This window comes from Phalangium opilio, unplaced genomic scaffold (genome assembly GCF_054372755.1).
Source record: "Phalangium opilio isolate 3A_F unplaced genomic scaffold, DU_Popi_V2 ptg000045l_1, whole genome shotgun sequence".
NCBI lineage: Eukaryota > Metazoa > Arthropoda > Arachnida > Opiliones > Phalangiidae > Phalangium > Phalangium opilio.
In genome coordinates this window covers 6,384,543-6,398,574 of record NW_028324168.1, presented here as the reverse complement: position 1 = coordinate 6,398,574, position 14,032 = coordinate 6,384,543, and the positions used below count along the sequence as shown (strand labels likewise).

The 14,032-nt window shown below is 36.5% G+C and overlaps 1 protein-coding gene across 3 annotated transcripts in view; it reads right to left on the bottom strand.

The window, feature by feature from the left end:
• The window catches only part of kcc (solute carrier family 12 member kcc), a 173,277-nt gene extending 159,590 nt beyond the window's left edge, over positions 1-13,687 (bottom strand). For all 3 annotated transcript variants that reach the window (XM_089838142.1, XM_089838143.1, XM_089838144.1), the window contains exon 1: positions 13,363-13,687. In XM_089838142.1, the coding sequence (XP_089694268.1) occupies positions 13,363-13,495 (133 nt within the window). In that variant the 5' untranslated portion in view covers positions 13,496-13,687. The remainder of the gene's footprint in view (positions 1-13,362) is intronic.
• Between the last annotated feature and the right edge of the window lie 345 nt (positions 13,688-14,032).

The following is a 14,032-nucleotide window of genomic DNA, read 5'->3' as shown; positions in this document are numbered from 1 at the left end:
TCCTATGAGCCCCTGTAGAACTGTTTTTCCCTCTGCACTTCCATTTTCAAAAAATTCAAAAACTAGTCCTAAAAATACTTCAAATTAAAAGAAAATATTTAAATATTATTCCTTTAAATAATAACAATGGAATATATATTTTAATTCAACTACTTTAGTAATTTTTAAACTGCATACTAAGGAATAATTTAAATATTTATATATATTCATTAAATTAATTAATAAATAATTAATTAATTGTAAACTTACGAGGCCTAAAGTTTCAAGAAAATCGATAGAATAGATTTTAAATTTAATTACTCAAATTATAATTAAAACGGCAGACTAAGAAATAATTAAAATATTCTTAATTTAATTAATAATTAACAATTTGAAGCTTGTCATTGAGATTCCCAAGTGAAATCGGATACATAAATGGCCCATCCTGGACTTAACCCACTTTCCCGCTCAAACTAAAGGGGTCCCTCGTTTCCAACCGACTTCACGAACATGGTGAAGCGCATCCAGGATCGAATCCGAGGCCCTAACCCTCTCTCTCTCTCTCACTCACTCTCTCCTCCAGAATTCCAGGAAGTATTAGATTTAGAACCGGAGGACCGCCTGTCTTTAACGCCATCAGGCCTTTGCACTACCGCAGTTAGGTTTTCCATGGGTGTTGATATAGTTATGGGGGGTTAGGGGACTAAAAGAGACTGAGTCTGGTTGGTGCATTGGGAAAAAGTCAACAGGGGAGTTCAGGTCCGGTGGAAGGCGGGAAATACGGTATACGGATTCGGTGGGGGAGGGGGGTTATAAATAGGGTGTAGGGACAGGGACCTGCAGGGTATGTACCTATAGGGACTATAGCCGACATTGTTAAAGGTTTCTTATTACCGTGGGGGTCCCCGCGATTGCCTCTCTTAATTAGCTAGTTTTCCGGATACTGGTGCTAGGTTTTGATTACATCGGAGGGCCGAGAAACATATTTGGGGGATTTAAGAATTGGGACCAGTTAGGCCTAAATGAGCGGCGAATGCTTGTTGTACTTGTAATAATGTGCGGGTTTATTTAACCGTATTTCTAAGTCTATACGCAGTGAATGTGGTTTAGGTCAAAAATCTCAATAGGCTTTATTATTTAAGGGAATTATAGAGGTGACATAGGGAATTACTAGAGACGCCGCGGTGATACCACTGAGAGATTACTAAAGTATGGGCCCGCTTTAAGTGTCACTTCTGTGTAATTTAAAACGGAGAAATGACAAGTTCAAAATATTGCAAAGCAATCAACTTCACGTGGAACAACAAACACCGTGTTTATTTGATTCCATAGATCTCTTATGAAGATTTTTGGATCTAAGCCAGGCCTTTCAGGCTTAAATGTTATGAAATATTGCAATGATAAAACGTAGAGAGTAAATTGTCATTTAAAAGCGAAGCGGGGGTTATCACGCAGAGTGGCAATTTTAATAAGTTATTGTAGTGGCGCAACATAAAATTCAGATTGCGCGTAAGCCTCGGTCGATATCTCGAGGGGAATCCCCCTAAGCTTTGTCAACAACTTGTCGTATAGACAAACTGACTGACCAAGGCTTAGGTAAAATAGTATTAGACAAATTAATCCGGGATTTTGGTTGTGGAGAGTGTCGAAAACAACGGTTGGGTGATGTAAACAAAACACGGTCCCAAATATCAAAAGTCCATATTATACTTTAAAGACTAAATACCATCTAATCACATTCGTACATCAAATAATGGCCTTCTATTTTCTCTCAACTTAATGATTCTGGCAGAGGAGAGGACAATCCGGGATCTCATTAAAACCCGAGGCAAATATACCTCCCCTGTCCTCCTGCTGTATAGTGTCATTTTTCAGTTGAAGTTGATACTAAACTCAAAAGCGGGGGGTATACCCTTGGGTCATGTAACCTGGGGTACATTTTCAACATGAAATCATTATAAAAGGTCAAAAATACATCTGACACGCCCCCTTTTTCCTTCCATAGAGACTGACAGTAAGTAGAACGATTGTTTCTTTTTATAGAGAAAGGCAGAACAGCCCAGGTACTCACTATAAATATTTATAACTGCTCGAGTTTGCACTAAATTTGGATATAAATTAGAAGTAAAATACTTTTGTTCCTCTTTCCAATTTTGATTCGTTTCGATGCGGCGCTTAATTATGACCCATTATCATTATCGCTAAGCCTTGGTTAGAAAAATATTTACAAAATTTTGCAATAATAAAACTAGCGTATAATTCGCAAAAAAGGGTTCATCCAAAATGTTAATCATAGAACATTTCTGAAGGAACACATTGCACTTTGGTCCTACAGTTACCCTTTCTGGGACACACTGTATCAGAATAAACAAACTGACAAACAAAACACGATTTTCTAATTAGGGAAAGTGATGCTAATTATTAAATTCCCTAAACACACAAAAACGTAAATTTTAATTGGATTACAAAATAATCAGACATCATTTGGTGTTTTTATTGTTATTCTACTTTCTTAATTTGGTTTCACGGCGCGAAACTCAAATTAGATTTGGGGGGAGGTTTTATAGTTCCCAAAAATTGTGTTTACATCCCCGTCGCCATAAAATGTGGTCGGAAAATTCAGGTGCTTCGGTATATGGCGCCTTAAACTCAATTAGTTCATGCAGGGCCCGAAAATGAAAGGGCACCACGGAGATTTATAAATTTTCAATTTCCTCTCTTCACCCATCATGCATTTCGCTATATTTAAAATGTTTGTATAAACGGATATTAAAAATTCAAAGAAAGAAAATTTTAAATTTCCCAATTGGGATAAAATAAATATATTAAAATTCCCTAATTAATTTTTATTTAACACCTTAATTGGGCTAAGATTACTTTTAAATCAAACACGCAATTACCATGGTCACGTGTAACAAGAACGCATCTTAAATAAAGTCGAATACTGTCGTAATTATCATAATTAACACACCATAATCCCTGGTAAATTAGACCCTGCATTTAAGGAGTTAATTTTTATAAATGAAGCCCTTAAAAATGTTAAGAAAACCTAGACGGGGTGTATATAAGGTTTAATTAGTGTGCGTTCTGGAATTCCAGACTCAGTGTACACGGCTACCCTTGCCTAGATGAATCTAATTAAGCTTAATTAGTGGGTGAGCCCTGGTTTTTGCTCAGGTCCTTTACAATTCTAACTCCCATGCTAAAAAAGAAATATAAAGCTAATCTTCTTTAGGTTCTTTAAAAGCACGTGGTCTTTCCCGCCATTTCTTTTACGTTAAATTGGCGGGTAACTTGATAACGAACAGACTAATAAGGGGGTGGTTACCTTTTACTTCAGAAAAGATACTTTCTTTCCATTGGAAAATAAAGAAGAAAAAGTAAAAAACCCCGTGGTTAAGAATCGGAAGGGAACGATACTAAAATTCGAAGCACGAACTAATCCTTAAAGGTTAGGTGAAGTTTTTACAGGGAAAATGTTCCTCATATCCCTAAAATTAGACTTAGAAATTTCGGGAATATGGGTTGTTGTGATAAACTTGACTACAGCCAAGTTAAGTTTAAATAGAGTTGAAATTAGTTAACCCTAATATGAAATTTTGGGTTGAAATCCTAAGCCTAATGCGATATTTTGGAGGCTTGAAACGCTAAGCCTAATAAGAAATTTTGGGTTGAAACGCTAAGCCCAATACGAAATTTTGGGTTCAGACGCTAAGCCTAAAACGACATTTTTGGGTTCAAACGCTAAGCCCGATATGAAATTTTTGGTTCAAATGCTAAGCCTAATACCGTATTTTGGGTTGAAACGCTAAGCCTAATAGCATATTATGGGTTCAAAAGCTAACCCAAAACTCGTCCAAAACATCCCAGCAATTCCTAAGCCTAACAAACACAACGGAATCTTCGATCTTACATCGAATAAAGGTAAAAATGGAATCAAGAATCAAGAGGCCTGTAGAAGAAAAAATAAACCTCAATAAAAGTGATAAATGTTTGACGTTTCAACTTCTCTTCATAGTTTAAACCACAATATATTGAGTACAGAAAAGCAAGCTGGAGGGTAAAGAGAGATCGGAAGAAATAGGAAGAAGGATTGTGAAGAAAGAAAAATATATACCTAAACTTAATTTTGAAAGTTCCAACTTTTGACAGGGGGAAGAAAATTCCGAATTGGAAGCTGCAAGCTATACGGATAGTCAGTCAGGCCTTGCTTCTCTTTTTCCTGCCATTCCCCAAGTATTGCCACGCTTATATATATACACACACTGTACATTTACCGCGAATTGGATTTTTGGGTGGGAGAGAGAGACCCAACGCGCGCATTTATGAGATTGAAAGGTAAGGTAAGGCATAGGAAGAACCATGCAACCAGGCTTCCTTGTCCCTAGGTCGCGAAGGATAAAAATACTACTAGAAAAACGACCTTATCCTAACCTATCCTTATTCAAAAAGAAAAGAAAAAAAAATGGATTATTGGAAAAGTAATCATTCTATAAAAAGGGACGAAAGAGTTTTTGATGGGTTTTCCCGATTAAAATATATAATATAAATCCGTGTGTACACTTTCAGGCTCTCTCTGTTTCCCTCCCCCCAACCCCTTTCAATAAATATAAATTTTACACGATTGACATGCATTTATTTATTTATTTATTTATTTATTTATAAGCATGAAAGAAAGAACACTAAAAAAAACTAAAAATTCTAATAATTTTGGTTAATTTACTTCTTATAAAAAAATAAAGATATATTTATAGTTTATACAAAATTACAAGCTAAACTTGACGTAAAATTACCCCTATATAGTTTATTTTGAATAAAAATCGCCTATGCATGAAATCAAGTCATCTCTTTTCCCTCAACATCCTTTTATGGATTCAGTTTTGAATATCGTAGCCAAAAAAAAATTCTTCTGCTAAAAATTTATGGTCAAAGTCATAAAATTCATTTTTTTTTTAAGTAAGAAAGAGGCATGGATACAAAAAATAAAAAAAAAGGCGGGAAAAAGAAACGTGGATAAAAATTGCGCCAAAAGTGACACCCATCTAAGATCGGCTTCAGTTTCACTTTTTAAAGAAAAGAAGGGTTAAAAAAAAAGGCTTACACCTAACAAAATAAAAAAATAAAATCCTCAGAAAACAAGGTTACAAGAACATAGAGAGAGTGAGAGTGAGAAGCCTTAGGAGAGACCAATACATAAATAGACAGTTTAAGCAATCCCAAAAATAGAGCATTAAATTAAGTTCAGTGCAGATGAGCAAACTTCCTCATAGGTTTAATTTAAATTCTCCTGCCTCTGGGCCTTTGTTTCTCTTCAAGTAAATACTGGATTGGTCTATTCTTACACTAAATTTGATAATACTCCGACTCGATCTTTGGTACTCGCTTAAACTCTTTCATAGTCTATTCTAGTAACCTCTATATTTCCTTAGGCCTAAAAAAATGGAAATATATTGCAAATGGGATGAAGTAGTGTACAGGTAGAGAGAAAGAGAGAATCGCTATAGTGAGCGTTTTACTGCTCTTCCATTTTTATATAGGAACTTGGGGGAGAAAAGAATCCATTTTTTACGTATTTTTAGGAATAAATTGGTCTGGGTCGCTGCTTTTACGGGTTTTCAATGGATCTACCTGTCTATTTCGGCTACAACTTAAGTACTACTGAATTACGTTATAGATACGTTAGATATACAAATGCATGATAAAGGATACGAATCAATATTTTTGGGGGCCCTAAAAATCTGGGGCCATATATTTTTAATTTAAGTATTATTTTACGATCTCACAAAAGAATCGTAAAAAATTTAAGTAAATTTCCATTAAACTGCATCCATTTTAAAAAAGGTATTTATAAACCTAACCATGCCGTAAAAATCTTTCAGGTCTTCCATAACTTCATTATATTTAATTACAAATTTAGAGGTAAAGCCTTAAAAATTTTAATCCTAAAGTATAGAACTCTTAATGTGCAGCGTTGATGTATTTATTTTTGGGATGAGCATGTATCATACACCCCTATTATAATTGCTTAAATATCTACAAAGGCCCAGGGCTCCCACAGAAATTTCTTAAAATAATAGTGAAAAAAGAGACCTTTCACGGTAAAAATAGGGTAAAATAAGGACAAAATTCTTGGAAATAGGAACCAAATAGAGACCAATTCAAAATCAAAATTAGATCTTTATTTGTACGGAAGTATCACAAAAAAAGTTGGGAAACCAAAATAAACCTCTCCGAGCCAAGACGAATTTACTTTCTAAACACAGTTCCACCAAACAATGAGAAAAACCGGAAACACATAGTTCAAATTGGCGAGATATTGCCAAGGTCATTTGTAAAGGTTATGGCGTTTAATAATTCCCTGTGGATCGGAGTGAGAATAGTTTTACTGTTGCAAAAAATTTTAGACGGAATATTAAAAACGGGAATTTTTGAAAATAGGGTGGTTTAGAGACCAAATGGCGATTTTAGGGTGGTTTAGAGACCTACCCAAAAAGTAGAGACTTTTAGGTATTTTAGAGACCAGATGGGAGCCCTGACAAAGGCCCGATAAATAGTCTTAACTATGAAAGCAGACATAAATTCAAAGTACAGCCTAAGAGGATCTGATTTTAACCAACAACCGACAACTGTAGGTTGCCTAGCAACGGAGGTGGCGGAATTTCCTTTGGGCATTGTAAAAAATAAACTAAAAAACGTTACGTTGGGCCTTTAAGACTCGAGGACGTACTGAACACAAAATTGGGGAAACGGAACATAATTTAGTAGAAAGCTTGAAGATAGAAGCGTACGTACAGACACCAGACAACCGGCAGCAGCCAGCAGCAAGCTTTATTCCTAAAGCTAAAGCTAAACCTAAAGCCAGTGTTACTATAAAGTATGCGCTAGCTTTTAGAAATCCTCGAGAACAGGCCTGTCACAGAGAGAGAAGGTAAGAGAGATAAAAATGTGGCGCATTTTCTTCCCTTAGTCAGGAAAAGGGGATTATCTCTTATCAGTATTCCGTTTCGTAGATTTGAACCACACCACCCCTTAAGAACGAAAATACCGGTGCATAACGCCAGGTAAATATTCTCCCAAATGGATGTAGTGCGTTTAAAGGCAGAGAAGTATTATATACTTCTGGCTGCTTTTAGATATTTATCGCAATAGTTTCATTTAAAAGGAACCACTTTTTTGGTAGAGGAATTTTGAACGTGTTTTCATTTAGACTAATGGAAACAATAGAGATAACGCATAGTAGATCATCGCTGTAGATTTAGAATGCATTGGTTATATTTTAGGAGACACTTTTTACGCATTCTGGACACGAAGACGCAAAACCCAAAAAAAGATAGGGTATATAGAATTTGGAAAGGTTCGTGTCACTAACAGACAGCAGCATTATTGAAGCCTAATTCTAACAATGATACTGAATTCCTTACGTTTAAGAGATAAGATTGCTATGCCGAAAGGGTCAAGTATAGATCTTTATAACTGAACATTCTTCTTGAGATGAACTTTATCTCTCAAATGCCAAAATAAATGCCCAAAAATAACTGACGTGTTTCTGTAGTTGCAGCAGATGTCCTTTTAGCATAAATTAGATTTAAAAGGACCCGGAGAGACACCCCTCCCAAATAGGGGAGTTTTTCCTACATTATAGAGTAATAAATACTGTTGGAGCATTAAATACTGTCCGACCCCTTAAAAATATGGGAGATTTCAATACATTATAGAGTAATAGCACTGCATGCATTAAATAGCGTCCAAAAATATCCCCGAGTGTCACTACTCCCGAATATCACTCGGATAATAAAAACTGTCAAAAATGCAGTTACGATTTCGAAATACGATTTCGAAATATTTAAATGGTCATTTTAAATGGTTATATTCAATTTTAATACCGTGATTAGGGCCGTGACACCCAACGTTACTTTTCGATAAGCATTAATACATCCAATTCAAAACCCTGCCATGGCATTATAGGCTATAGTTTACAGGCTAAAAGTTTTTTATTAGCGTATAAAACTTGGCTATAGCTTTCTACTTTAAAAAATTTAAGTTTTATTTAAATTTATCCCAAATCCTGGAGGGAAAAGTCGTAAAAAAAACTCCCAAGAAGTAAAATTTGCAAAGAAGAAAAATAAAAAAAAATTGGGTTTAACTGACCGCGCGGGAGCAAACTCCTTGACGGCTTTGCGAGGTCAATTTTGGACCATTTCCAACTTTTACTTGTTGGATGGGTTAAGAAAACCCACTTGTTGAATTTCTCCTACTTATTTTCTTTTTAAAGGAAAAAGTCGAAAAGCAAAAGGACGTGAAACTTAAAAATTCATGTGAGTAGTTTCAAAAATAACTAAACCTTTAAGTACTTCGATCAACTTAAGAGAAACATAAAATTCCAAAAACCCTTACAAAATAGATAACTCCATTGATTCCAGAAGAGGAGCAAACACTACAGGGGAGGGGTTATTTCCCTCGAGCCAAGAATCACCGCTAGAAGCGCCAGTACGACTCGACAATCCACTCCTCGTACTAAATTTATACCTTATCTAAACTTCCAATTGGTTTAATTATCAATCAAAACCCTAGTTAACCTCAACATTGCAAAAGCCCCTCCCCTGAAAAAAAAACTTCTTGTTACCTCCTAGATGCAGAGAGACCCAATCAAAGAGTACGTGAGTTTGAATTAAAAATCATTAAACTCCTAAATCCAGAAGGGTATTAAAAGTTAATTAAGACTTTTAAACTTTTAGCACTGTTCCCACACCCCTCCCCTTTGAACACTTCCCAGTCCTTTTAGCAACGATGGTACATCAGACAGTGTTACCTCCTTAATCCTTCCTTAAATTCTGACGTGAACCAGAGACGGAAGCTTGCACTTTTAAATCTAGGCTTAAGGGTGGGTACTTGCTCGCGGTGCGAAAATCGCGCGAGATCAAAAATAGAGTTAGGACGTGTTAGGCCTAAAAGGTTAGGCTTAGAAGAAGAAGGCGCAAACGACTAAAGCAGATGTTGGTTGGTGAGGGATGAAAACGATAAAACGGGCCAAAAATCCCGAGAAATATTTCTCCTAACCCCTTTCGTGGCTGGTTAATCAGAAAGATGTTCTAACAGATCATATTATATATATTTCTTTTCTTTTTTCTATAGCAGACAGCAAAATGCGCCATGCCAAGGCTTAACGAAAAGGAGAGAGAGAGAGAGAAAAGGTTGTACCAAGAAGTGATATCTAGTTTATTAGGGAGAAGTTATAAAATCATTCATCCACATTTCCAGCTCTTTATCTCCAGTCCAAACGTATAGTAGGTCCGGAGTTAATCCCCACCGCCTCTAAATTACAACCAGCCAGCATCTCATTGGTTCTTGAAAACTCACGTCAGCGCGACGACGCGAATGAGAAAAAAATTACAGTCATATTTTCCGACTGAGAAGAGGCAGCGAAATAGCCCGGCGATCTCCTTTTACGTCCCCCCTTGTAAAGGGGGACTGGGACTATGGCTCGCGAATACTTGGGCATCTTATCTCCCTAATAAACTAGATATCACTTCTTGGTTGTACTTGTTCGTGCGTGAAAAATGAGAATGCTAAGCTATTGGGAAGGAAAAGAGAGAATGTAAGGTAAGGTAAGAGCAGGGAGAGGAGATACAGCTCTGCTCAGAAAACAGGGACTCTCTTCGTCTCCAGCCTGTTAACGCTCTCAGCAACAAAAAGAAAAGATCGCGCTCAGCTAGGGATTCGCTCGACTGGAAAAACAATGGAAACACTGCGTATCTATGTTACAGACCTTTTTTTTTATGTTTACAATCCCCCATCCCCCTTAAAAATGTTTTGTTAAAAATTGCGCCTAAATTTCCAAAAAAGTACATACATTCTATTTTAACAATGTCCAGCACTTTGGTCATTCTGATTAAATTAAAAGAAACTAAAGACTAGATTAGGCTTCAAGGCAATAATTAGAATAATTAAAAAAAATTACATTGACGTTGACGGTAATTGCAATAAGTTAAATTTGCATCTTTTGAGGCAATAATAAATACGTGTATAGTCGGTTATAGCATCCATATCTTGAGCTTTTGAAAGATGTTAAGATAATACCCACCGTTGCTAAATAATGGTACATTACAAATGGACTTAATTTCACGAATGGAAATTACATATCTCGTAGACAGGAACGTTATTAATGTACATGTTATCACGGTTCCAATTAAGAACCTAGCACAACAATCCTGGCAATTTACAACCTAAGACATAATCCAAGCTCTAAACCGACTCAATAGCAGCAGCTCCCCTGAAATAAATTAACCTTGCATCCCATAGAACCCTAAATTTACCGTACACAAAATTAAACTTCCAAATCTTATATAAAATAATACCAATAAAACCTTGTAATTAAACCGAATTTAATTAGGGCCCCGTTCATTTACAAATAAATAAATAAAAGAAGGCTTATGTTCAGCAAATAAAGGGAGCTAGATTTCCCGCGTTTTCCTATAGATGCATGCTGGGATCATGATTCCAGAATATAAATTGGAAACCAGTAACTAGCTGAGCTCGAGCACGGTCCTGGTAAAACTAGCCTTAGTTATCTTGACCGGGTTTATGTTAGCAAATTGACGGCGTGGGACTAATTGGCTTTTGGTTCCCGCCAAAAGCTCCCCAGTCTAGATTCCGGGGAGGAAAACGTGATGGGCTGCTCATCGTTTTTGGCGGGAAAACCCCTCCCCCTTCTGCCTTTCCCGCCAAAAATTAATGAATCTGTCTTACTAATAAGCCGAACGAAGTCAAGGCAGGAACCGCGCGGGTGGTGATTCAAATTAACTGAGGACACAACGATCAAAACTCCAATAAAACAATCTAAGGATAGAGAATACATTATACGCATCGTTGCGGTCTTAGAAGGGGCGTAGAATTTGCGTCTTACGCGCCTTAAAATTTGCCGCTTTCATAGAATGTTATTATTAGCTATACAAGAGTATTATATAAAAAAAATCGGAGGCAAGAGATAACGAAAATAATGAAGGATGAACAAAACTGCCGAATATGATAAATTGAGGGTAGGAAGATGCTGGGAAAAGAATAAATTACGCGATGTATACTTTCATCCTAATAAGTTTGCAAGGTTATAAGGGTTCATACAACTTTTGGAAAAACAGATTTCCCCGAGTTTTCCATGTTTTTCCCATATATTTCCCCAAGTTTTCCATGTTTTTCCCCATAAATTTCCCCGAGGAATCCGTGTTTTTCCCCATAAATTTCCCCGAGTAATCCGTGTTTTTCCCCATATATTTCCCCGACTCCCGAGTAATCCGTGTTTTTCCCCACATATTTCCCCAAGTTTTCCATGTTTTTCCCCAAGTTTTCCATGTTTATTCCCTCGAGTTTTCCATGTTTATTCCCATATATTTCCCCGAGTTTTCCATGTTTTTCCCCATATATTCCCCCGAGTTTTCCATCTTCTTTTCATACATTTCCCAAACTTTGCAACCAACCTATTAACTAAAATCCAAACCACTAACTTCAATGACCTCATCCCCCTACACACACCCAATGAACTCTTAACCCCGTCTAAATTATATCTACAACACCTAAAACTGCGCTTTAGCAAGAATGTATCGAATTTGAAACCTGTAGGCAACAGAACAGAACAGAACAATAATAACGGAGATCAAGGAAAGATATATACCCTCATTTTCAGGAGGAGCAGGAGATCGAGGAGCGAAGCTATTAGTATTCCGTCTATTTATAGGCCTTCCCGAACTATACAACATTTCCCATTTCCCATTTGAAGCTGAAAACACCGAAGCATCCATAGAAAGATAAGGAATACTCTCCCTTTGGATGGATGGGATGGATTTTTCTAGAACTAGACCGACTAAATTATGTTATTCAAATTTAAATTTAAGGTGGCAGAGAGGCTTAATCTGTTTACAGCTTTCTAACAATAGGATAAAGAGAGAAACGGAGAGACAGAGACAGAAAAGAGAGAGGGGGGGTCTCTAGAAATTTTAAACAAAGGCTTAGAAAATTTTGTGGTTCTATTGTACTACAAGCTCGCTAGCTGGAACTAGAGACGCGTTGGAAAACTGCAGGCGTAATGGAAACAAAAGCAAACACTTTAAGCACTGCTAAATGCAGAAACATTAAATATAATACAAATGTGTCAAACGATTAGAATTTCAAATATTTATCAAGTAAATTATATTAATTAGTGGAAGCTAATTTTCCCCCTTTTGTAATAATGATGTATCACGAGATTAGAATAACAAAATGTTCCCCCATTAAACACGATATCCACGAAAGAATAATTTTAGTCACGTGATGAATTAGGGTATTTATTAAATAGCGCCGAAGTACCTTCAAATTAAAGCCAGTTTTTAATACCACTTGGCTATAACGAGTCTAAGCTCATTGAAGCGCTAAAATTATTTTTTTTAATTTTTTTTTTCTAAGCTAAGTTTGAAAATGAACGTATTCTTCGCATTTTTAAGTATAAATAAAAATTATCTTCAAGATTGAGATGCTTCTAACCATAAATGACGTGAAAAAAGGGGGAGGGGCGACTATAGGCCTTAAAAAAGGAGTTTAAGTTTGACTGACAATCTTTAAAAAATATATATTTTCTTTGAGAAAAAATAGGGGAGACAAGAGTGGACAAGTATATCAAAAGTTCTGACATTTTTTCGTTGAAGCTCTTAGCTTTTCACAACGTTTTTCTCAATATCCACCATACCCGGTTTTTAACAACAAAAGTAACAGATGGGTTGAGATCTATCGAAGGTCATTGGTCAAAATACTGCGTATAGTACCCAACTGTCCCCCTCCCAACCCAAACTCCCCGCGTAAAAACGTTTAGGTTAGGTTACAAGAAGTGAACAAAGGGCAACCCTCTCAAATTTATCTGAAACTCAGCTGCATTTAAAGTTATTTTAATAATTGAATTTAAAGATTAATAAAGCCTCTTTTTAGAGACCAAAGATCACTATTTAAAATCGACGAGATGCAGCTGCATAAAATTCCAGCTGTTTTTTTATAGGGCACCCTAATGACTAATTTCTAACTAAAGTACATTACACCCCCTAAATACTATGCGTCGGTATTATGTAGGCGATTTTTGTTTTCACCGCCTACGAAAAGTTTTGGGAAGCCGGTTTCTTTACTCTGACGTCACAGTTTTTGAAAGCTAACACGTTACCTTTGTTGACCAAGGCTTAACTAGACCCCCTTTCAAACGTCATCGTCCCAGACGGGACGATTATTTTTTTAGGGTTTTGACATTTGGGTGGTTTAAAAGTAGAATACTCGTATTATACTTACCAATTTGATTACAATAAACACTTTTACACTTTTTACGTAAATTATTCCCCCAAAAAGCATGAAAAATATTTAAGAAAATCTACGAACCGTGCATGTCAACGTCCTCCATGCGTGAATTTCCCCCATCGGCGTGATCTGTTGCACCGTAGTTTCTTTCGGCCGCTCCAGCTTCGTTGATCGTCGATCCTTCACTTTTAATGACCGTGAATCGAGCTGACATTTTTCACAAAGTGATATCGAAACTCTCACAATATAGTTAATGTCGCTAATTAACTTTTGAAGCGCGATTAACACATGAGAAACTCGTTTTTACCCGATCAAAATAATCAAAAACCGCGATGACAAAGCGAACGGGCGCCGGACGAAACGTTCTCCCCTTCCTTTCGCGACGCTAACGGTCGAACCTCTGCCGCTCTGCGCTCCGCCGGCCCGCCCGCCAAAACATCTCCCGATTCGAAATAGTTGCGTTTTCCCGCTAGGGGTTCAAATCGGGTTTACGTAAGCACCGCGATTTTTGAAAACCAATTAGACTAGAGTTTCGAAACAGATTTTATCGGTAATTTAACGTTAATTAAAGTAGATTTTAATTTTATCTCAAGTTTCTAATAGTTTAAAACCCAAAAATCCCGATTTGTTATTTAAAGTTTGAAATTGAATCTAAATCGCTAGCCCTAATTCGATGAAATTGAACCTCAATCGCTAAGCCTAATTTTCAAACTAGGCCCAAAATTTTTAAAACCGATTTCAATCCGCTTCA